Source organism: Macaca mulatta, chromosome Y (genome assembly GCF_049350105.2).
Source record: "Macaca mulatta isolate MMU2019108-1 chromosome Y, T2T-MMU8v2.0, whole genome shotgun sequence".
Taxonomy (NCBI): domain Eukaryota; kingdom Metazoa; phylum Chordata; class Mammalia; order Primates; family Cercopithecidae; genus Macaca; species Macaca mulatta.
In genome coordinates this window covers 1,124,288-1,149,327 of record NC_133427.1, presented here as the reverse complement: position 1 = coordinate 1,149,327, position 25,040 = coordinate 1,124,288, and the positions used below count along the sequence as shown (strand labels likewise).

At 49.4% G+C, this 25,040-nt stretch overlaps 1 protein-coding gene across 7 annotated transcripts in view; it reads right to left on the bottom strand.

The window, feature by feature from the left end:
- Positions 1 to 25,040, bottom strand: part of IL3RA (interleukin 3 receptor subunit alpha) — a 40,722-nt gene that overhangs the window by 5,204 nt on the left and 10,478 nt on the right. For 2 of the 7 annotated variants that reach the window (XM_077989793.1, XM_077989794.1), the window contains exons 4-9: positions 24,881 to 24,995; positions 21,666 to 21,798; positions 21,396 to 21,580; positions 17,808 to 17,923; positions 8,873 to 8,899; positions 3,408 to 3,522 (exon numbers count right to left, since the gene is read on the bottom strand). In XM_077989793.1, coding sequence (XP_077845919.1) covers positions 3,408 to 3,522; positions 8,873 to 8,899; positions 17,808 to 17,923; positions 21,396 to 21,580; positions 21,666 to 21,798; positions 24,881 to 24,995 — 691 coding nt within the window. Of the gene's footprint in view, positions 1 to 81; positions 3,210 to 3,407; positions 3,523 to 8,872; positions 8,900 to 17,807; positions 17,924 to 21,395; positions 21,581 to 21,665; positions 21,799 to 24,880; positions 24,996 to 25,040 lie in introns of those variants that run through there. The other 5 variants (XM_077989795.1, XR_013413273.1, XM_077989791.1 and 2 more) reach the window with 5 other exon arrangements.

Below are 25,040 nucleotides of genomic sequence, written 5' to 3'. Positions count from 1 at the left end.
TTCCCGGACAAGGAGGGACATCCGGGCCTCCCAGCCCCAGCCCGGAACCCTGCGTCCCAGGACCCGGAGCGACATCCGGACCTCACAGCCCGGACCCTGTGTCTCGGGACCTGGAGCGACGTCCGGACCTCCCAGCCTGGAACCCTATGTCCTGGGACCCGGAGCGACATCCGGGCCTCCCGTCCCCAGCCTGGAACCCGGAGCGACATCCGGACCTCCCAGCCCCAGCCCGGAACTTTGCGTCCCAGGACAAGGAGGTACATCCGGGCCTCCCATCCCGGAACTCTGCGTCCCGGAACCCGGAACAACATCCGGACCTCCTAGCCCGGAACTCTGCGTCCCAGGACAAGGAAGTACATCCGGGCCTCCCAGCCCCAACCTGGAGCCCGGAGCGACATCCGGACCTCCCATCCCGGAACCCTGAGTCCCGGGACAAGGAGGGACATCCGGGCCTCCCAGCCCCAGCCCGGAGCCCTGCGTCCCGGGAGAAGGAGGGACATCCGGGCCTTCCATCCTCAGCCTGGAACCCTGAGTCCAGGGACCCGGAGTGACATCCGGGCCTCCCAGCCCCAGCCCGGAACCCTCCGTCCCAGGACCCGGAGCGACATCCGGACCTCCCAGCCCGGAACCCTGTGTCTCGGGACCCAGAGCGACATCCGGGCCTCCCAGCCTGGAACCCTGCGTCCCGGAACCCGGAGTGACGTCGGGGCCTCCCAGCTCCAGCCCGGAACCCTCCGTCTCGGGACCCAGAGCGACATCCGGGCCTCCCAGCCTGGAACCCTGCGTCCCAGAACCCGGAGCGACATCCGGACCTCCCAGTCTGGAACCCGGAGCGACATCCGGGCCTCCCAGTCCCAGCCCGGAACCCTGCGTCCCAGGACAAGGAGGTACATCCGGGCCTCCCAGCCCCAGCCCAGAACCCTCCGTCTCGGGACCCAGAGCGACATCCGGGCCTCCCAGCCTGGAACCCTGCGTCCCAGAACCCGGAGCGACATCCGGACCTCCCAGTCTGGAACCCGGAGCGACATCCGGACCTCCCAGCCCCAGCCCGGAACCCTGCGTCCCAGGACAAGGAGGTACATCCGGGCCTCCCAGCCCCAGCCCGGAACCCTGCGTCCCAGGACAAGGAGGTACATCCGGGCCTCCCAGCCCCAGCCCGGAACTCTGCGTCCCGGGACCCGGTGCGACATCCGGGCCTCCCAGTCCGGAACCCTGCGTCCTGGACCCAGAGCGACATCCGGGCCTCCCAGCCCCATCCCGGAAGCCTAAGGGAGTTGGAAGACACGTGGATCCCCGCCTGCCTGGTGCTGGGGATACGGGGAGCGCCGGGGCGTCCACTGTGCCTCGCAGCCTGGCAGGTGCTTTGGGTGCGGTCAGCACGGGGGGGGGGGAAGCTGAGGCACCACCGGCGTGCGTGCTTGGAACTCGATTTTCTGGGTATCACGGAGTGTGTGTGTGTTGTGTATTTTGTGTGTATTAATTTTTTTTTTTGAGGAGTCATGCTCTGTTGCGTGTGTGTGTGTGTTGTGTATTTTGTGTGTATTAATTTTTTTTTTTGAGGAGTCATGCTCTGTTGCGTGTGTGTGTGTTGTGTATTTTGTATTAATTTTTTTTTTTGAGGAGTCATGCTCTGTTGCGTGTGTGTGTTGTGTATTTTGTGTGTATTTTTTTTTTTGAGAAGGAGTCATGCTCTGTTGCGTGTGTGTGTGTTGTGTATTTTGTGTGTATTAATTAATTTTTTTTTTTTTTTTGAGGAGTCTGGCTCTGTGGCCAGGCTGCAGTACAGTGCTGCAATCTGATCTCAGCTCACTGCAACCTCCCTCTCCCGGGTTCAAGCGATTCTCCTCCTGCCTCAGCCTCCCCAATAGCTGGGACTACAGGCACCTGCCACCACGCCCAGCTAATTTTTCTTTTTTTTTTTTTTTTTGGAGACGGAGTCTTGCTCTGTCGCCCAGGCTGGAGTGCAGTGGCCGGATCTCAGCTCACTGCAAGCTCCGCCTCCCGGGTTCCCGCCATTCTCCTGCCTCAGCCTCCCGAGTAGCTGGGACTACAGGCGCCCGCCACCTCGCCCGGCTAGTTTTTTGTATTTTTTAGTAGAGACGGGGTTTCACCGTGTTAGCCAGGATGGTCTCGATCTCCTGACCTCGTGATCCGCCCATCTCGGCCTCCCAAAGTGCTGGGATTACAGGCTTGAGCCACCGCGCCCGGCTAATTTTTCTATTTCTAATAGAGACGGGGTTTCATCACCTTGGCCAGGCTGGTTTCGAACTCCTGACCTCAGGTGATCCACCCGCCTCGGCCTCCCAAAGTGCTGGGATGACAGGCCTGAGCCATGGTGCCTGGCCAGAAGCTTTTACTCTCAAGCAATCCTTTTCTGAATCCGGCTGCAGAGTCCATAGGCACAGCCACTCTGGATGGGAGAGAGCAACCCCTGGCCTGCAGACGGTTGTCTTATTTGATTTGATTTTTTTGAGACGGAGTCACGTTCTGTGGCCCAGGCTGGAGTGCGGTGGCGCCATCTCAGCTCCCTGCAAGCTCCGCTTCCCGGGTTCACGCCATTCTCCTGCCTCAGCCTCCTGAGTAGCTAGAACTACAGGCGTTCGCCACCAGGCCTGGCTAATTTTTGTATTTTTAGTAGAGACGGGGTTTCACCATGTTGGCCAGGCTGGTCTCGAACTCCTGACCTCAGGGGATCCACCCGCCTCGGCCTTCCAAAGTGCTGGGATGACAGGCCTGAGCCATGGTGCCTGGCCAGAAGCTTTTACTCTCAAGCAATCCTTTTCTGAATCCGGCTGCAGAGTCCATAGCCACTCTGGATGGGAGAGAGCAACACCTGGCCTGCAGACATTTTTTTTTTTTTTTTTGAGTCTCGCTCTGTGGCCCAGGCTGGAGTGCAGTGGTGCCATCTCCGGTCACTGCAAGCTCCGCCTCCCGGGTTCACGCCATTCTCCTGCCTCAGCCTCCCGAGTAGCTGGGACTACAGGCACCCGACACCACGCCCGGCTAATTTTTTGCATTTTTAGTAGAGACGGGGTTTCACCGTGTTGGCCTGGATGGTCTCGATCTCCTGACCTCGTGATCCGCCCGCCTCGGTGTTATTCCAAGGCCCAGGGGGTGTCTGTCAGTGGGATGACCTTGTTTCCCCTCCACGTCTCCTCTCGTGAATAAGATTAAGGTGTGAGGTCACCATCAGGTTCAGGCTCCTTTTGGAGGTCACAAACTGGGGGAGTGAATCTCCTCTCCTTTGCGGGCAGAACACCAAGAAACAATGAAGAACTGGTGACCCGTAGGCAGGCAGGCGGGGGGTGGCCTGTGTTTCCGTGACCCAGGATGGCACGCCTGGCTTCCACTCACCCGTGAGGGAGACAGGAGGGGCACGCCCCGCTCACCCCACTCTCCCCACTCACCGAAGCGCTGGGGGGTGCTCCAGGCACTCAAGAATTCATACACTGTTTCCCGGGCTCTTATTTGCACTGTGTACGTTCCAGGATTGGGTAGCTGGAAGGAGGTTGTGTCTCTGACCTGTGGTTTAAAAGAAAATAAAGAAGGAAAGAGGGGCCGGGTGTAGCGGCTCATGCCTCTCACCTCAGCACTTTGGGAGGCCGAGACAGGTGAATCACCTGAGGTCAGGAGTTCAAGACCAGCCTGGCCAACGTGGTGAAACCTTGTCTCTACTAAAAATACAAAAATTAGGGTGTGGTGGCAGGTGCCTGTAGGCCCAGCTACTCTGGAGGCTGAGGCAGGAGAATCACTTGAACCTGGGAGGTGGAGGTTCCAGTGAGGTGAGATCATGCCACTGCACTCCAGCCTGGGCAACAGACACTGTGTATCAAAATAAGGAAAGAAAGAAAGAAAGAGAGAAAGGAAGGAAGGAAAGAAGGAGAGAAGAGAGAAAGAGAAAAGAGGAAGAAAGGAGGGAGGGAGGGAAGGAGAAAAAAGGAAAGGGAGGGAGGCAGGGAAAGAGAAAAGAAAAAAAAGGAAAAGAAAGAAGAAAAGAGGGGCTGGGCGCTATGGTTCATGCCTCTCACCACAGCACTTTTGGAGGCTGAGGTGGGAGAATTGTTTAAGCCCAGGAATTTGACACCAGCCTGGGCAACATAGCAAGACCCTATCTTTACTGAGAAAAAAAAAATGTAAAAATTACCAGACATGGTGACACACGCCTTTGGTCTCAGCTACTGGGGAGGCTGAGGTGGGAGGATACTGTGAGCCTAGGAGTTTGAGACCAGCCTGGACAACAAAACCCATCTCTACAAAAAAATTTTTTTGTTTTGTTTTGAGACGGAGTTTCGCTTTTGTTGCCCAGGTTCAAGTGATTCTTCAGCCTCAACCTCCCGAGTAGCTGGAATCACAGGCGTGCACCACCACGACCGGCTAATTTTGTATTTTTAGTAGAGACGGTGTTTCTCCATGTTGATCAGGCTGGTCTGGAACTCCCGACCTCAGGTGATCCGCCCCCTGCCTCAGCCTCCCAAAGTGCTGGGATTACCGGCATGAACCACCACGCCCAGCCAAAAATATTCTATGCTATGCTATGCTATGCTATGCTGTTCTATGCTATGCTATTCTATGCTATTCTATTCTATGCTATTCTATGCTATGCTATTCTATTCTATGCTGTGCTATTCTATGTTATTCTATTCTATGCTGTGCTATTCTATTCTATGTTATTCTATTCTATGCTGTTCTATTCTATGCTATGCTATTCTATGCTGTTCTATGCTATGCTATGCTATTCTATTCTATGCTATTTTATGCTATGCTATTCTAGTCTATGCTGTTCTAGTCTATGCTATTCTATGCTATGCTATTCTATTCTATGCTATGCTATTCTATTCTATGCTGTTCTATGCTATGCTATTCTATGCTATTCTATTCTATGCTATTCTATGCTATGCTATTCTATGCTATGCTATTCTAGTCTATGCTGTTCTATGCTATGCTATTCTAGTCTATGCTATTCTATGCTATGCTATTCTATGCTATTCTATTCTATTCTATTCTATTCTGTTCTATGCTATGCTTTTCTATTCTATGCTATTCTATTCTATGCTATGCTATGCTATTCTATTCTATTCTATGCTATTCTATTCTATGCTATTCTATGCTATTCTATTCTGTGCTATTCTATGCTATTCTATTCTATGCTATTCTATTCTATGCTGTGCTATGCTGTGCTATGCTATGCTATGCTATGCTATGCTATGACAGAGCCTTGCTCTGTCGCCCAGGCTGGAGTGCAGTGGCGTGATCTCAGCTCACTGCAAGCTCTGCCTCCTGGGTTCACGCCATTCTCCTGCCTCAGTCTCCCAAGTACCTGGGACGACAGGCGCCCGCCACCTCGCCCGGCTAGTTTTTTGTATTTTTTAGTAGAGACAGGGTTTCACTGTATTAGCCAGGATGGTCTCGATCTGACCTCGTGATCCACCCGCCTTGGCCTCCCAAAGTGCTGGGATTACCGGCGTGTGCCACCGCGCCCATCCCCAAAGTTTTTTTAAATGAACTGACATGGTGGCAAACACCTGTAATTTCAGGTACTCAGGAGGCTGAGGCAGGAGGATCTCTTGAGCTCAGGAGGCAGAGGTTGCAGTGAGCCGTGATTGTGCCACTGACCTCCAGCCTGGGTGACACAGTGAGAGCCTGTCTCAAATTAAAAACCAAAAAAAAAAAAAAAAAATAGAAGAAAAAACCATTCATATTTACAGCCTCAGCCCCCAGCACCTTTCAGTGGGGCCTTATGATGAAATAGCTGTTCATGGCAGATGTCATGAAGATGCAAATTGAGATGATGTCATTTTGGATTAGGGTGGGCCATAAATTCTATGACCGATGCCCTTATAAGAAGAGGAGACACGGCCAGGCGCAGTGGCTCACGCCTGTCATCCCAGCGCTTTAGGAGGCTGAGGTGGGCGGATCACTTCAGGTCAGGAGTTCGAGGTCAGCCTGAGCAACAAGGTGAAACCCTGTCTTTACTAAAAATACAAAAAATTAGCTGGGCGTGGTGGTGGGCACCTGTAGTTCCAGCTACTCGGGAGGCTGAGGCAGGAGAATGGCGGGAACCCGGGAGGCGGAGCTTGCAGTGAGCCGAGATCGCACCACTGCACTCCAGCCTGGGTGACAGAGCGAGACTCCGTCTCAAACAAAACAAAACAAAAAAGAGACACAGATGCAGAGAAAAAGGCCATGTGGAGACGGAGGCAGAGAGTGGAGTGATGTGGCCACAAGCCCAGGGACCCCTGGAGTCCCCAGGAGCTGGGAGAGGCAGGAAGGATCCCCATTCGTCCGTTAAAATGGACTAATACAGGGGGACAGACAGAGACAGATAGAGAAACAGAGAGATGGAGGCAGAGAGAGGGAGAGAGAAAAACAGAGACAGAGAGAAGCGGAAACAGAGGGACAGAGACAGAGAGTGGGTGATGGAGTCTGGCTGTGTCCCCACCCAAATCTCATCTTAAATTCGAGCTCCCATAATTCTGACGTGTTGTGAGAGGGACTGGGTGGGAGATAATTGAATCATGGGGGCAATCTCCCCCATACTGTTCTCAGGGTAGTGAATACGTCTCACAAGATCTGATGGTTTAATAAAAGAAACCCTTTCTCTTGCCTCTCTTTTTTTTTTTTTTTCTCCAGACATAGTTTTGCTGTCACCCAGGCTGGAGGGCAGTGGCACGATCTCAGCTCACTGCAACCTCCGCCTCCCGGGTTCATGCCCTTCTCCTGCCTCAGCCTCCCGAGTAGCTGTGACTACAGGCGTGCGCCACCACGCCCGGCTAATTTTTTGTATTTTTCGTAGAGACGGGGTTTCACCATGTTGACCAGGCTGGTCTCGAACTCCTGACCTCGTGATCGGCCCACCTCGGCCTCCCAAGGTGCTGGGATGACAGGCGTGAGCCACCACGCTTGGCCCTGGAGGCCATTATTCTAAGTGAAGTAACTCAGGAATGGAAAACCAAATATCGTATGTTCTCATCTGTAAGTAGGAGCTAAGCTATGAGAATGCAAATGCACAAGAATATTATGGAACTTGGGGACTCGGGGGTGAGGATGGAAAGGAGGTGAAAATAAAAGACTACATATTCAGGCCAAGCATGGTGGCTCACGCCTGTTATCCCAGCATTTTGGGAGGCCAAGGCGGGTGGATCGCCTGAGGTCAGGAGTTCGAGACCAGCCTGGCCAACATAGTGAAACCCTATCTGTATTAAAAATGCAAAAACAAAACTTAGCTGGGCGTGGTGGCGAGTGCCTGTAATCCCAGCTACTTGGGAGGCTGAGGGAGTAGATCTGCTTCAACCCGGGAGGCAGAGGTTGCAGCGAGCCGAGATCGTGCCACCGCACTCCAGCCGAGGCAACAAGAGCAAAACTCCGTTTCGAAAAGAAAGATGAAGAGAGGGAGGGAGAAAGGGAGAGAGATACAGAGAGGGGGAGGGAGATAGAGACGAGAGAAAGAGAGGGAGGGAGAATGAAAGAGGGAGAGACGGGGACAGTGGGAGACAGAGAAAGAGGGAGGGAGAAAGGGAGAGAGATACAGACACACAGACTGGGAGGGGGGAGATACAGACAAGGAGAGAGAGAGACGGAGGGAGGGAGAATGAGGGAGAGACAGAGACACAGATGGGGACAGTGGGAGATAGAGACGGAGAGAGAGAGATGGAGGGAGAAAGGGAGATACAGAGACAGACAGAGAGGGGGAGATAGAGAGAAGGAGGGAGAAAGGGAGAGAGATCCAGAGACACGGAGACAGATACAGGGAAACAGACGGACAGAGAGAGAGGGACATGACAATGCCGTGTGCGGCTGTTTGTTCCTCCGGATCCCAGGCAGGGGCTGGTGGAGGGTCCTCTGTGTGACGTGCTCGTCTGAGGCCTGGGCCACCTGTCTGTCAATGCTTGTCTCTGCTGGGTAGAACTATGGTTTGGTAGCGCGTTCCTGCTGGACTGGGGCTGCCTGGCCCGGGGTAAGGCAAGTGGGGCAAATGGGGGGACCTCGTTTGGACGGCGCCTGCCAGCCACAGCGTCTGGCTCTCACACCTCGGGAGGGGTCATCCCTGACTCTGCCCTTTCCCATCCCTCAATTTGGGGATGGGCTATATCCCAATTTTGCAAGATTGCAGTAAGGGTGACACCCAGAGCCTGTCAAATGAAAGCCACTGAACCGTGACTAATAATATTATAATAATATTATTATATAATTATATATTATTATATATTATACATTTGCATATATACAATTTATATAGATGTATATTATAATTATGTATAATATATTAAACATATTATAAAATATATTTATTATATATTATAAAAATATATAATATATAAATTATAAAATATATATAATTATAATGACATATATAACATATAATTGTATCTATAATTATACATAACATAACTATATATAATATATAACATAAATATATAAAATATAAATTATATATAATATAAATATGTAATATATAAATGTTGTATATTATATATGGTGACAGCAAGACTGCATCTCAAAAATAAATATATATAATATATAATTATATATATTATAATATGTAATTACATACATATGATTATATATCATAATATATCATATATGTCACATTATATATAATTAAATAACATGATTATATATATCACATATATAACAATATGTATTACAACATATACAGCATATCACATATATAACATATATGTAATATATAGCATATATTATATATTATATGTTGTGTGTTATCTAATACATCATATGTAATATATAATTATATATTGTAATAAATGGTATATTATAATAAAAATATTAATACAATAATAGTATTAATAATATTAATAATAAAACTCACCCTCTGCAATGTCAAGTACAGCGTCTGGGGCTACGCAACACTCACCTGTTCTGTCCTTACAGGCTGCATTCTCTGCAAGACAAAAGCAAACAAACTTTTGAGTGTCTGGAGGCTTACCTGACAGCCTCCTCCTTCCAAACTCAAATTTCTTTCTCCAGGAAAACCAGCAAAACAGTGGGGGCTCTGGGAAGGCCTTGGGGCAGCAGTGGGGGCAAAAGCAGTAGGGGTACATAGCACCTGACCAAAAGGTTGGTTGGTTGATTTATTTATTTATGACATGGAGTCTTGCTCTGTCACCCAGGCTGGAGTGCTGTGGCGTGATTTTGGCTCACTGCAAGCTCTGCCTCCCGGGTTCACGCCATTCTCTTGCCTCAGCCTCCCGAGTAGCTGGGACTACAGGCGCCCGCCACCACACCCGGCTAATTTTTTGTAGTTTTAGTGGAAAGTTGGCCAGGATGGTCTTGATCTCTTGACCTCATGATCTGCCTGCCTCGGCCTCCCAAAGTGCTGGGATTACAGGCGTGAGCCACCACGCCCGGCCCAAAAGGTTTCTTACGGTGTACAAGCCCTTGTAGCAAGACCTTGGTGGGAGGGGGCTTCGTGAGGCCTGTGGACAAACAAGACCCACTGTCCTCTCAGACTGCCTCCGGATGCACCCAGGGGTAGCCACAGACAGCCTATGCCAGGCCAACGAACTGGGGGGGGTGCAGCACCAGACTAGCTAGGACTCCGCCTCTGGTTGCAGCTACGCCTGCTCCCTCATCAGTGAAAGAAAGAAAGAAGTCTGTGCTGTATTTATTTTCTTAAAAAAAAAAACACATGGGCTCAAAACTACTTGGTATTATAAAAGAAATTCATAGACCTAATGTTTTTGAGCAGATATAGACTTACAGAAAAACTGCATATGAAATAATCAGTATTTGAGCATAAATAATAAATATATGGCCAGGCACGGTGCCTCGCACCTGTAATCCCAGGCCTTTGGGAGGCTGAGGCGGGTGGATCACGAGGTTAAGAGTTCGAGGCCAGCGGGGCCAAGATGGTGAAACCCCGTCTCTACCAAAAAATACAAAAAAAATTAGCCAGGCGCGGTGGCAGGCACCTGTAATCCCAGCTACTCAGGAGACTGAAGCCGAGAATCGCTTGAACCTGGGAGGCGGAGGTTACAGTGAGCTGAGATCGTGCCACTGCACCCCAGCCTGGGTGACAAGAGTAAGACTCTATCTCAAAAATAAATAAATAAATAAATAAATAAATAAATAAAAATAAAAAACTAAATATAGTACATAGGCTGGGCCCGGAGACTCATACCTGTAATCCCAGCACTTTGGGCGACAGAGCGAGACTCTGGCAATGCAATGCAATGCACTACACTACACTACACTACACTACACTACGATACGACACAATACAATACAATACAATACATAAAAAAAAATTTTAAAATTTAAAAAAAAATTTTTTTTTTTTTTTTGAGACGGAGGCTGGCTCTGTCGCCCAGGCTGGAGTGCAGTGGCCCGATCTCAGCTCACTGCAAGCTCCACCTCCTGGGTTCAGGCCATTCTCCTGCCTCAGCCTCCCAAGTAGCTGGGACTACAGGCGCCCACCACCTCGCCCGGCTAATTTTTTGTATTTTTTAGTAGAGACGGGGTTTCACCATGTTAGCCAGGATGGTCTCGATCTCCAGACCTTGTGATCCACCCATCTCGGCCTCCCAAAGTGCTGGGATTACAGGCTTGAGCCACCGCGCCTGGCCAAAAATTAAAAAACATAAAAAAAATAAATAAATGAAATGAAATAATAAAATAAAATAAAATACTAAATCTAACACATAGGCTGGGCCCAGAGGCTCACACCTGTAATCCCAGCACTTTGGGCGACAGAGCAAGACTCTGTCAATGGAATGGAATGGAATGGAGAATGGAATGGAATGGAGAACGGAATGGAATGGAGAATGGAATGGAATGGAGAATGGAATGGAATGGAGAACGGAATGGAATGGAGAATGGAATGGAATGGAATGGAATGGAGAATGGAATGGAATAGAGAACGGAATGGAATGGAGAACGGAATGGGGAACGGAATGGAATGGAGAACGGAATGGAATGGAATGGAGAACGGAATGGAATGGAGAATGGAATGGAGAACAGAATGGAGAATGGAATGGAGAACGGAATAGAATGGAGAACAGAATGGAGAATGGAATGGAATGGAAGAATGCAATGGAGAATGGAAGAGAGAATGGAATGGAATGGGGAATGGAGAATGGGGAACGGAATGGAGAATGGAATGGAATGGAGAACGGAATGGAATGGAATGGAACGGAGAATGGAATGGAATGGAGAACGGAGTGGAATGGGGAATGGAGAACGGAATGGAATGGAAAATGGAATGGAATGGAGAACGGAATGGAGAATGGAATGGAATGGAGAACGGAATGGAATGGAATGGAGGATGGAAGAGAGAATGGAATGGAATGGAGAACGGAATGGAATGGGGAATGGAATGGAGAATGGAGAACGGAATGGAATGGAATGGAACGGAGAATGGAATGGAACGGAATGGAATGGAGTGGAGAACGGAATGGAATGGAGAATGGAATAGAGAACGGAATGGAGAATGGAATGGAATGGAGAACGGAATGGAGAATGGAATGGAATGGAGAACGGAATGGAATGGAGAACGGAATGGAGAATGGAATGGAATGGAGAACGGAATGGAATGGAGAACGGAATGGAATGGAATGGAGAACGGAATGGAATGGAGAACGGAATGGAATGGAGAACGGAATGGAATGGAGAATGGAATGGAATGGAATGGAGAATGGAATGGAATGGAATGGAGAATGGAATGGAATGGAGAATGGAATGGAATGGAGAATGGAATGGAGAACGAAATGGAATGGAGAACGGAATGGAATGGAACGGAGAATGGAATGGAATGGAATGGAATGGAGAACGGAATGGAATGGAGAATGGAATGGAGAACGGAATGGAATGGAATGGAGAATGGAATGGAGAACGGAATAGAATGGAGAACAGAATGGAGAATGGAATGGAATGGAAGAATGCAATGGAGAATGGAAGAGAGAATGGAATGGAATGGGGAATGGAATGGAGAATGGGGAACGGAATGGAGAATGGAATGGAATGGAGAACGGAATGGAATGGAGAATGGAATGGAGAACGGAATGGAGTGGAGAATGGAATGGAGAACGGAATGGAATGGAAGAGAGAATGGAATGGAATGGAGAACGGAATGGAATGGAGAATGGAGAACGGATGGAGAATGCAATGGAATGGAGAACGGAATGGAATGGAACGGAATGGAATGGAGAATGGAATGGAGTGGAGAACGGAATGGAATGGAGAATGGAATAGAGAACGGAATGGAGAATGGAATGGAATGGAGAACGGAATGGAATGGAATGGAGAATGGAATGGAGAACGGAATGGAATGGAATGGAGAACGGAATGGAATGGAGAACGGAATAGAATGGAGAACGGAATGGAATGGAGAACGGAATGGAATGGAGAATGGAATGGAATGGAATGGAGAATGGAATGGAGAATGGAATGGAGAACGGAATGGAATGGAGAATGGAATGGAGAACGGAATAGAATGGAGAAGAGAATGGAATGGAATGGAAGAATGCAATGGAGAATGGAAGAGAGAACGGAATGGAATGGGGAATGGAATGGAGAATGGGGAACGGAATGGAATGGAATGGAACGGAGAATGGAATGGAACGGAATGGAATGGAGAATGGAATGGAATGGAGAACGGAATGGAATGGAGAATGGAATGGAATGGAATGGAGAATGGAATGGAGAACGGAATGGAATGGAGAACGGAATGGAATGGAATGGAATGGAATGGAGAACGGAATGGAATGGAATAGAGAACGGAATGGAATGGAGAATGGAATGGAATGGAGAATGGAATGGAGAATGGAATGGAGAACGGAATGGAATGGAGAATGGAATGAAATGGAATGGAATGGAGAACAGAGTGGAATAGAGAACGGAATGGAATGGAGAATGGAATGGAATGGAGAACGGAATGGAATGGAGAATGGAATGGAGAACGGAATGGAATGGAGAATGGAAGGGAGAATGGAAGGGAGAATGGAATGGAATGGAGAACGGAATGGAATGGAGAATGGAATTGAATGGAGAATGGAATGGAGAATGGAATGGAGAACGGAATGGAATGGAATGGAGAATGGAAGAGAGAATGGAATGGAATGGAGAACGGAATGGAATGGGGAATGGAATGGAGAATGGAGAACGGAATGGAGAATGCAATGGAATGGAGAACGGAATGGAATGGAGAACGGAATGCAATGGAACGGAGAATGGAATGGAACGGAATGGAATGGAGAATGGAATGGAATGGAGAACGGAATGGAATGGAGAATGGAATGGAATGGAATGGAGAATGGAATGGAATAGAGAACGGAATGGAATGGAGAACGGAATGGGGAACGGAATGGAATGGAGAACGGAATGGAATGGAGAATGGAATGGAGAACGGAATGGAGAATGGAATGGAGAACGGAATAGAATGGAGAACAGAATGGAGAATGGAATGGAATGGAAGAATGCAATGGAGAATGGAAGAGAGAACGGAATGGAATGGGGAATGGAATGGAGAATGGAGAACGGAATGGAGAATGCAATGGAATGGAGAACGGAATGGAATGGAGAACGGAATGCAATGGAACGGAGAATGGAATGGAACGGAATGGAATGGAGAATGGAATGGAATGGAGAACGGAATGGAATGGAGAATGGAATGGAATGGAATGGAGAATGGAATGGAATAGAGAACGGAATGGAATGGAGAACGGAATGGGGAACGGAATGGAATGGAGAACGGAATGGAATGGAGAATGGAATGGAGAACGGAATGGAGAATGGAATGGAGAACGGAATAGAATGGAGAACAGAATGGAGAATGGAATGGAATGGAAGAATGCAATGGAGAATGGAAGAGAGAATGGAATGGAATGGGGAATGGAGAATGGGGAACGGAATGGAGAATGGAATGGAATGGAGAACGGAATGGAACGGAATGGAATGGAATGGAACGGAGAATGGAATGGAATGGAGAACGGAATGGAATGGGGAATGGAGAACGGAATGGAATGGAGAATGGAATGGAATGGAGAACGGAATGGAATGGAAAATGGAATGGAATGGAGAACGGAATGGAGAATGGAATGGAATGGAGAACGGAATGGAATGGAATGGAGAATGGAAGAGAGAATGGAATGGAATGGAGAACGGAATGGAATGGGGAATGGAATGGAGAATGGAGAACGGAATGGAATGGAATGGAACGGAGAATGGAATGGAACGGAATGGAATGGAGTGGAGAACGGAATGGAATGGAGAATGGAATAGAGAACGGAATGGAGAATGGAATGGAATGGAGAACGGAATGGAGAATGGAATGGAATGGAGAATGGAATGGAATGGAGAACGGAATGGAATGGAATGGAGAACGGAATGGAATGGAATGGAGAACGGAATGGAATGGAATGGAGAACGGAATGGAATGGAGAATGGAATGGAATGGAGAACGGAATGGAATGGAGAATGGAATGGAATGGAATGGAGAATGGAATGAAATGGAATGGAGAATGGAATGGAATGGAGAATGGAATGGAATGGAGAATGGAATGGAATGGAATGGAGAATGGAATGGAGAACGAAATGGAATGGAGAACGGAATGGAATGGAACGGAGAATGGAATGGAATGGAATGGAATAGAATGGAATGGAATGGAGAACGGAATGGAATGGAGAATGGAATGGAGAACGGAATGGAATGGAATGGAGAATGGAATGGAGAACGGAATAGAATGGAGAACAGAATGGAGAATGGAATGGAATGGAAGAATGCAATGGAGAATGGAAGAGAGAATGGAATGGAATGGGGAATGGAATGGAGAATGGGGAACGGAATGGAGAATGGAATGGAATGGAGAACGGAATGGAATGGAATGGAGAACGGAATGGAATGGAGAATGGAATGGAGAACGGAATGGAATGGAAGAGAGAATGGAATGGAATGGAGAACGGAATGGAATGGGGAATGGAATGGAGAATGGAGAACGGATGGAGAATGCAATGGAATGGAGAACGGAATGGAATGGAACGGAATGGAATGGAGAATGGAATGGAGTGGAGAACGGAATGGAATGGAGAATGGAATAGAGAACGGAATGGAGAATGGAATGGAATGGAGAACGGAATGGAATGGAATGGAGAATGGAATGGAGAACGGAATGGAATGGAATGGAGAACGGAATGGAATGGAGAATGGAATAGAATGGAGAACGGAATGGAATGGAGAATGGAATGGAGAACGGAATGGAATGGAGAATGGAATGGAATGGAGAATGGAATGGAGAACGGAATGGAATGCAATGGAGAACGGAATGGAATGGAGAATGGAATGGAATGGAGAATGGAATGGAGTACGGAATGGAATTGAGAATGGAACGGAATGGAGAACGGAACGGAATGGAGAACAGAACGGAATGGAGAACGGAACGGAATGGAGAACGGAACGGAATGGAGAACGGAATGGAGAACGGAATGGGGAACGGAATGGAATGGAGAACGGAATGGAATGGAGAATGGAATGGATAACGGAATGGAATGGAGAATTGAATGGAATGGAGAACGGAATGGAATGGAATGGAATGGAGAATGGAATGGAATGGAGAATGGAATGGAATGGAGAACGGAATGGAATGGAGAACGGAATGGAATGGAGAATGAAATGGAATGGAGAATGGAATGGAATGGAATGGTGAACGGAATGGAATGGAACGGAGAATGGAATGGAACAGAATGGAATGGAGAACGGAATGGAATGGAGACGGAATGAAATGGATAACGGAATGGAATGGAGAACGGAATGGAGAATGGAATGGAATGGAGAAGGGAATGGAATGGAGAATGGAATGGAATGGAGAACGGAATGGTGAACGGAATGAAATGGAGAATGGAATGGAGAACGGAATGGAATGCAGAATGGAATGGAATGGAGAAAGGAATGGAATGGAGAAAGGAATGGAATGGAGAATGGAATGGAGAACGGAATGGAATGGAGAACGGAATGGAATGGAGAATGGAATGGAGAACGGAATGGAATGGAGAACAGAATGGAATGGAATGGAATGGAATGGAGAATGGAATGGAATGGAGAATGGAATGGAATGGAGAACGGAATGGAATGGAGAACGGAATGGAATGGAGAATGGAATGGAGAATGGAATGGAATGGAGAATGGAATGGAATGGAGAATGGAATGGAGAACGGAATGGAATGCAATGGAGAATGGAATGAAATGGAGAACGGAATGGAATGGAGAATGGAATGGAATGGAGAATGGAATGGGGAACGGAATGGAATGGAGAATGGAATGGATAACGGAATGGAATGGAGAATGGAATGGAATGGAGAACGGAATGGAATGGAGAATGGAATGGAATGGAGAACGGAATGGAATGGAGAACGGAACGGAATGGAAGACGGAATGGAGAACGGAATGGAGAACGGAATGGAATGGAGAACGGAATGGAATGGAGAATGGAATGGAGAACGGAATGGAATGGAGAATGGAATGGAATGGAGAATGGAATGGAGAATGGAATGGAGAACGGAATGGAATGCAATGGAGAACGGAATGGAATGGAGAATGGAATGGAATGGAGAATGGAATGGAGTACGGAATGGAATTGAGAATGGAACGGAATGGAGAACGGAACGGAATGGAGAACAGAACGGAATGGAGAACGGAACGGAATGGAGAACGGAATGGAGAACGGAATGGGGAACGGAATGGAATGGAGAACGGAATGGAATGGAGAATGGAATGGATAACGGAATGGAATGGAGAATGGAATGGAATGGAGAACGGAATGGAATGGAGAATGGAATGGAATGGAGAACGGAATGGAATGGAATGGAATGGAGAATGGAATGGAGAACGGAATGGAGAACGGAACGGAATGGATAACGGAACGGAATGGAGAACTGAATGGAATGGAGAACGGAACGGAATGGAGAACGGAACGGAATGGAGAAGGAATGGAATGGAGAACGGAATGGAATGGGGAACGGAATGGAGAATGGAATGGAATGGAGAACGTAATGGAATGGGGAACGGAATGGAATGGAGAATGGAATGGAGAACGGAATGGAATGGGGAACGGAATGGAGAATGAAATGTAATGGAGAACGGAATGGAATGGAGAACGGAATGGAATGGAGAACGGAATGGAATGTCTCAATAAATGAATAAATAAATAAATATTTATGTTCCACTGGGCCCCTGTATCCACAACGTTACACGTGCGATCCAACGACCCGTGGATCAAAAATATTTGAGTAACTTGCATTGAATTTGTAGATCACTAAAAAAGAAAACAGAAAGTTCAAGAAAAAAATAAAAATAACCACACAACAATAAAAATAATAGAAATAAAACACAATAGACCGCATAAGGTCTAAAATTTTTGTTCTTTTTTTTTTGAGACGGAGTCTCACACTGTCGCCCAGGCTGCAGTGCAGTGGCACGATCTCGGCTCACTGCAACCTCCGCCTCCCAGATTTACGCCATTCTCCTGCCTCAGCCTCCTGAGTAGCTGGGACTACAGGTGCCCGCCACCTCGCCCGGCTAGTTTTTGTATTTTTAGTAGAGACGGGGTTTCAGCATGTTGGTCAGGCTGGTCTCGAACTCCTGACCTTGTGATCCGCCCACCTTGGCCTCCCAAAGTCCTGGGATGACAGGTGCGAGCCACCGCGCCCGGCCTTTTTTCTTTTTCTTTTTTTTAACGATCCCTGCGTTCTGTGGCGTTATCAGAGATTTTTTTGCCCGTCCCAAGGCCCCAGAGTGCAACTTCCCAAAAATCAGGGATGTCCAGGGCGGGGGTGGTGGGGGGAACGGGTGAACGGTTTACCTTTTGGATCCGAAGCTCATAGCGGAATTTGCGATTGAAATGACTTTTCATTTTCCAGTGCATGAAGGAATGTGTCTCATTACACTCTCCAGTCATGTTGGGTGGAGTTAATCTCTCTAACAATGAGAAAAGCACTTTTAGCAGTAAAAATCAATTCTTTTTTTTTTCTAGAGATACTTCACACAGGACTGAGCCGTGCTGGGGGCGCTGGGGGAAGTGACCCTCCTTAGGATTTGCATCCTGGGAACCCCACTGTCCTGGGAGCAGCCTTGAGCACCACCCTTTTGGTCACTTCAGTACCAGCTTTTCTGAGGATTGGCAGGTGCACATCTTTGTCCCTGCCCCCTCCATCTCTGGGCTCAGCCCCGCTGGGCAGCCTGGCCCACTCCCCACCCCTGCCCAGCGCCAACCCCCACTCCCCATGCCCCCTCTGCCCGCCTACAGCCCACTGCAACCTTGAGGGCCCTCTCCGCAGCATTCAGGATGGGCCCTCCAGAGACTCCTGCACTTTTGACCTGTACATATCCTTCTGGAGCTGCCACTTCCCGGCTTCTCTCCTCCCGCCCATCCCCACCTCAGCCCCCTGAGGGGATGTCCCGCCACTCCCAGCGGCCCAGGGCATCCTCCACGTCCAGGGAACCCCAGGCACTTCCACATTCTCAGGCCAGCGCAGCCCTGTGTCTCCGGCTGTCTGTCTGGGTCTCCCCTGGGCCCCTGGAAGCAAGTCCAGCCCTGGCCCCCGCCTCCTTCTCCCCCTCCTCCTGCTCTCCTGTTCTTTCTCCCCTTCCCTACCCTCCTCCCCCTCCACTCCTCCTCTTCCTCTCCCTCCTTTTTCTACCCCTTCTCTCTCTCCTCCCCATTCTCCTTGTCACCCTCCTCTTCCCCTCTCCTTTCTCCTCCTCCTCCCCTGCTCATTCTCCTCCTCCTTCTCCTCCTCTTTTTCTTCCTTCTGTTCCTTCTTCCTTCTGCCCCTCCTCCTCCTTTTTCTCCCCTTCCTCCATCCTCTCCCCTCCTCCCTCCTCCTCTCTTCCCTTCTTCCCCTCCACCCTCCTCCCCCTCCTTTTCCTCCCTCTTCTCCTCCTCCCCTGCCCATTCTCCTCCTCCTTTTTCTTCCTCTCTTCCTGCTCCTTCTTCCTTCTGCTCCTCCTCCTCCTTTTTCCTCCCCCTCCTGCTCCCCTTCCTCCATCCTCTCCCCTCCTTCTCCCTCCTCCTCTCTTCTCTTCTCCTCCCTCCACCCCCTCCTTTTTCTCCCTCTCCTCCTCCTCCCTTGCCCATTCTCCTCCTCCTTCTCCTCCCACTCCTTCTGCCCCCCTCCTCGTCCCTCCCTCTCCTGCTCTCCTTCCTCCACCCTCTCCTCCTCCCTCCTCCTCTCTTCCCTCCTCCACCACCACCCTCCTCCCCCTCCTTTTCCTCCCTCTCTTCCTCCTGTCCTTTCTCCTTCTCCTCCCCCTCCTCAGCTCACTACCCTTATACCCCACCTTCTCTGTCTTCCCCTCCCTCCCCCTCCTACTCCTCTCCATTCTCCTTCCTCTCTTCTCCCTCCTCTTCCTCCTCCACCCTCTCCTCCTCCTCCTCCTTTCTGCCTCTTGTTCTTTCTTCTCCTCCTCCTTCCCTCCCCATCTCCACCTCCTCCCCCTCCTTTCCCTCCGTCTTCTTCTCTTCCTCCTCCTCCTCCTTTTCCAGTTTCCTCTTTTCTTCCTTCTCCTCCTCCTCCCCCTGCTCATGTTCTTCCTCTCCTCCCTTCTCTTCTCCTTGTCCTTCTCCTCCTCTTCCTCATTTCTCCCTCCTCTTCCAAGGTATCCAAGCACCCTCCCCGTGGGGTCAGGGCACGTCCGCTCTGGGCATATTGACATTCTCACCACCTGGGAGGTTCCCCGGAGCTCGGATGTTGTGGACTGAAAGTGTGTGTCCTGTCCCAAATTCCTGTGTTGAAGCCCTGACCCCTGGTTGGACAGTGTTAGAAGGTAGGGCCTTTGGGAGGTGACTGGGGTGGGCTGAAGTTATGAGGGTGGACCACTATGATGGGGGGGTACCATGACCCGTGATGGAACCCATGATGAGGGATTCCATGACTCATGATGGAACCTATGATGGGGGCTCCCATGACCCATCATGGGGGCTCCCATGACCCACAATGGAGGCTCCCATGACCCATGGTTGCGGGGGGTCCCATGACTCATGATAGGACCCATAAGGGATCCTATGACCCATGATGGAACCCATGATGAGGGATCCTATGACCCATGATGGAACCCAAGATGAGGGATCCTATGACCTATGATGGAACCCATGATGAGGGATCCTATGACCCATGATGGAACCCAAGATGAGGAATCCTATGACCTATGATGGAACCCATGATGAGGGATCCTATGACCCATGATGGAACCCATGATGAGGGATCCTATGACCCATGATGGAACCCATGATGAGGGATCCTATGATCCATGATGGGACCCATGATGAGGGATCCTGTGACCCATAATGAAACCCATAATGAGGGATCCTATGACCCAAGGTGGGACCCATGACAGGGGATCCTATGACTCATGATGGAACCCATGATGGGGGCTCTCATGACCCATGATGGGGGGGATCCCATGGCTCATGATAGGACCCATGATGGGGGATCCTATGACCCATGATGGGGGGGTCCCATGACCCATGATGGGACCATGATGAGGGATCCCATGACTCATGGTGGAACCCATGATGGGGGATCCAATGATGCATGATGGGACCTATGATTGGGGATCCTATGACCCATGATGGGGGTGTTGCATGACCCATGATGGGACCCATGACGGGGGATCCTATGACCTATGATGGGACTCATGACAGGGGATCCTATGACCCATGCTGGGAGGGGTCCTATGACCCATGATGGAACCCATGATGAGGGATCACATAACTCATGGAGGAACCCAAGATCAGGGGTCTCATAACTCATGGTAGGACCCATGACAGGGGATCCTATGACCCATGATGGGGGATCCTATGACCTGTGATGGGACCCATGATGGGGGATCCTATGACCCCTGATGGAACCCATGACGGGATCCTATGACCAATGATGGAACCCATAATGAGGAGTTCTATGACCCATACTGGGAGGGGTCCTATGACCCATGATGGAACCCAGGATAAGGGATCACATAACTCAGGGTGGAACCCATGATCAGGGGTCCCCTAACTCTTGGTGGGACCCATGACGGGGGCTCCTATGACCTATGATGGGACCCACGATGGGGGCTCCTATGACTCATGATGGGACCCGTGAGAGGGGATCCTATGACCCGTGACAGGACCCATGACGGTGTGAGTGCCTTTCTAACAAGAGACCCCAGAACTTCATCTCTCTCTCTCTCTACCATATGAGACATAGTGAGAGGATGACCCTCTGCAAGCCAGGAGGAGACCTCCCTAGGAGCCCAGTCGGCCAGCACCCTGACCTCCAACGTGCAGCCTCTGGAAATGCGAGAGGCCAGTGTCTATGTGTGGGCCCACCCGGTCCGTGGGATGTGGCCTGAGGCTAAAACCGTGGCCTCGCAGAGCTGAGGGTGGGAGGGAATGTCGTGGGCTACTCACCAATCTGTGAAAAGAAGACAAACTTATCTGTGCAGGGGATACTGACGGCTGCGCTCCTGCCCCTCACCAGGATGTGGGAACTTTGAGAACCGCGGGAGAGTCGAGCGATGTCATCGAACCGACACCCGATCTGTGTTCCCCGAGCATCCGTTTTGTAGCGAAGGCACCTGTACTGTTCGTGGCTGCTGCGGTAAGCGGTAAGGTTGCGGGACGACCGTGCCCCGAAGGCCTGCACCGGGGACAGCCCGACCTGCCCAAGGGCACACCTACTTGGGATTGTTCAAGTACAGGTCGTACTGGACGTCAGCGGGGGCCGCCGGGCCTACCACCCAGCTGCAGCTCAAGAAATCCACGTCATGAACCCAGCAGGTCAGATTCTCCGCGCCTGCCCGAGGCGTCCCACCTGGGTTCACAAACATAAAAGAAAACTCGAATCGGGACCAGGTGTGGGGGCTCACACCTGTCACCCCAGCACTTTGGGAGGCCCACGCGGGTGGATCACCTGAGGTCAGGAGTTCGAGACCAGCCTGGCCAATGTAGTGAAACCCCGTCTCTACTAAAAATACAAATATTAGCCGGGCGTGGTGGCTCACGCCTGTCATCCCAGCACTTTAGGAGGCCGAGGCGGTTGGATCACCTGAGGTCAGGAGTTCGAGACCGGCCTGGCCAACATGGAGAAACCCCATCTCTAATAAAAATATAAAAGAATTAGCCAGGTGTGATGTTGGGCCCCTGTCATCCCAGCTACTAGGGAGGCTGAGGCAGGAGAATTTCTTGCACCCGGGAGGCAGAGGTTGCAAGAAGCCGAGATCGCATTAGTGCACTCCAGCCTGGGCGACAGAGGGAGACTCTGTCTCAAAAAAATAAATAAATAAATAAATAAAATTCTAATCGCTTTTTAGAGTGCCTTTCGTATTCTGAGACCATGGAGGATACACAAGCAATTGTAAAAAAATAGTAATAATACAGAGAGATCCTAGACATTCTTTTATTTATTCATTTTTATACAGAGTCTCGCTCTGTCGACCAGGCTGGAGTGCAATGGTGCGATCTCAGCTCACTGCAACCTCTGCCTCCCGGGTTCAAGCGATTCTCCTGCCTCAGCCTCCTGAGTAGCTGAGATTACAGGCATCTGCCACCACACCTGGCTAATTTTGTATATTTAGTAGAGACGGGGTTTCACCGTGTTGGCCAGGCTGGTCTCGAACTCCCGACCTCAGGTGATCCGCCTGCCTCGGCCTCCCAAAGTGCTGGAATGACAGGCATGAGCCCCCACACCGAACCTCCCCAGGGAGCACTTTTACAGCCAAACCCACCTCTCTCCAGCTCTCGCTCCTGCTTATATCCCTGCAAACCAGGAGACTGTTTTCTATTTATAAAATGTTGCCATTTCAAGACAGTTGTATAAATGAAATCACTCTGTGTGTTACACTCTGGCGTGCTCTTTTTTTCCAACTCAGCATAACTCCCTGGGAATCTATTAAACTTAAAAATAATTAACTCGAGGCCAGGCACAGTCGTTCACGCCTATAATCCCAGCACTTTGGGAGGCCGAGGTGGGCGGATCACCTGAGGTCGGAAGATTGAGACCAGCCTGGCCAACATGGTGAAACCCCGTCTCTACTAAAAATACAAAAATTAGCCAGGCGTGGTGGCAGGTGCCTGTCATCCCAGCTACTCGGGAGGCTGAGGTAGGAGAATCGCTTGAACCCGGGACGCGGAGAAAGAGAAAGAGAAAGACAGAGGGAAAGAGAAAGAGCAACAGAGAGAAGGAAGGAAGGGAGGGAGGGAGGGAAGGAAGGAAGGAGAGGAGAGGAGAGAAGGAAAGAAGGGAGTGAGGCAGGGAGGGAAAGAAAGAGAAAGAAGGAAGGAAGGAAGAAGGAAAGGAAGGAAGAAGGAAGGAAAGAAAGAAAAGAAAAGAGAAAAGAAAGGAAGGAAAGAAGAAGAGAAGGAAAGAAGGGAGTAAGGCAGGGAGGGAAAGAAAGAGAAAGGGAAGGAAGAAGGAAAGGAAAGGAAGGAATGGAAGGGAGGAAGGAAAGAAAGAAAAGAAAAGAGAAAGGAAAGAGAGAAGAGGAGAAAGAAAGGAGTGAGGCAGGGAGGGAAATAAAGAGAAAGAGAAGGAAGGAAGAAGGAAAGGAAAGGAAGGAAGGGAAGGAAGAAGAAAGAAAGAAAAGCAAAGAGAAAAAGGAAGGAAGGAAGGAGAGAAGAGAAGGAAAGAAGGGAGTGAGGCAGGGAGGGAAAGAAACAAGGAAGGAAGGAAGAAGGAAAGGAAAGAAAGGAAGGAACGGAAGGAAGAAGGAAGGAAGGAAAGAAAGAAAAAGGAAGGAGAGAAGAAGAGAAGGAAAGAAGGGAGTGAGGCAGGAGGGAAAGAGAAGGAAGGAAGGAAAGAAGGAAAGGAAAGAGGAAGGAACGGAGGAAGGAAAGAAAAGAAAAGAAAGGAAGGAAGGAAGGAGAGAAGAGAAGGAAAGAAGGGAGTGAGGGAGGGAAAGAAAGAGAGGGAAGGAAGGAAGGAAGAAGCAAAGGAAAGGAAGGAAGAAGGAAGGAAAGAAAAAAGAAAGGAAGGAAGGAGAGAAGAAGAGAAGGAAAGAAGGGAGTGAGGCAGGAGGGAAAGAGAGAGAAGGAAGGAAGGAAAGAAGGAAAGGAAAGAAAGGAAGGAACGGAAGGAAGGAAAGAAAAGAAAAGGAAGGAAGGAAGGAGAGAAGAGAAGGAAAGAAGGGAGTGAGGCAGGGAGGGAAAGAAAGAAAAGGAAGGAAGAAGGAAAGGAAGGAACGGAAGGAAGAAGGAAAGAAAAAAGAGAAAAGGAAGGAAGGAAGGAGAGAAGAAGAGAAAGAAAGAAGGGAGTGAGGCAGAGAGGGAAAGAAAGAGAGGGAAGGAAGGAAGGAAGAAGCAAAGGAAAGGAAGGAAGAAGGAAGGAAAGAAAAAAGAAAGGAAGGAAGGAAGAGAAGAAGAGAAGGAAGGGAGTGAGGCAGGGAGGGAAAGAAAGAGAGGGAAGGAAGGAAGGAAAAAAGAAAAGGAAGGAAGGAGAGAAGAAGAGAAGGAAAGAAGGGAGTGAGGCAGGGAGGGAAAGAAAGAGAAAGAGAAGGAAGGAAGGAAGAAGGAAAGGAAAGGAAGGAAGAAGGAAGGAAAGAAAAAAGAAAGGAAGGAAGGAGAGAAGAAGAGAAGGAAAGAAGGGAGTGAGGCAGGGAGGGAAAGAGAGAAAGAGAAGGAAGGAAGGAAGAAGGAAGGAAAGAAAAAAGGAAGGAAGGAGAGAAGAAGAGAAAGAAAGAAGGGAGTGAGGCAGGGAGGGAAAGAAAGAGAGGGAAGGAAGGAAGGAAGGAAAGAAGGAAGGAAGGAAGGAGAGAAGAAGAGAAGGAAAGAAGGGAGTGAGGCAGGGAGGGAAAGAAAGAAAGAGAAGGAAGGAAGGAAGACAGATAAGGCAGACACAGGGAGGGAGAGAGGGAGGGAACAGACGGAAAGAACAGACACACAATGAACATTTTTCTCACTGTTCTCAGGGAAGAGGATCCACGTGGAGAACGGGGGACTGGCCACTCGGACGGTGTAGTTGGTCACTTCACATAAGGAAATGGCTCCGAACTGGCAATAGCTGTTGTTCATTGCCTGAGAGAGACACGGGAATGTGATGGCTGCGGGGAGACCATGCTG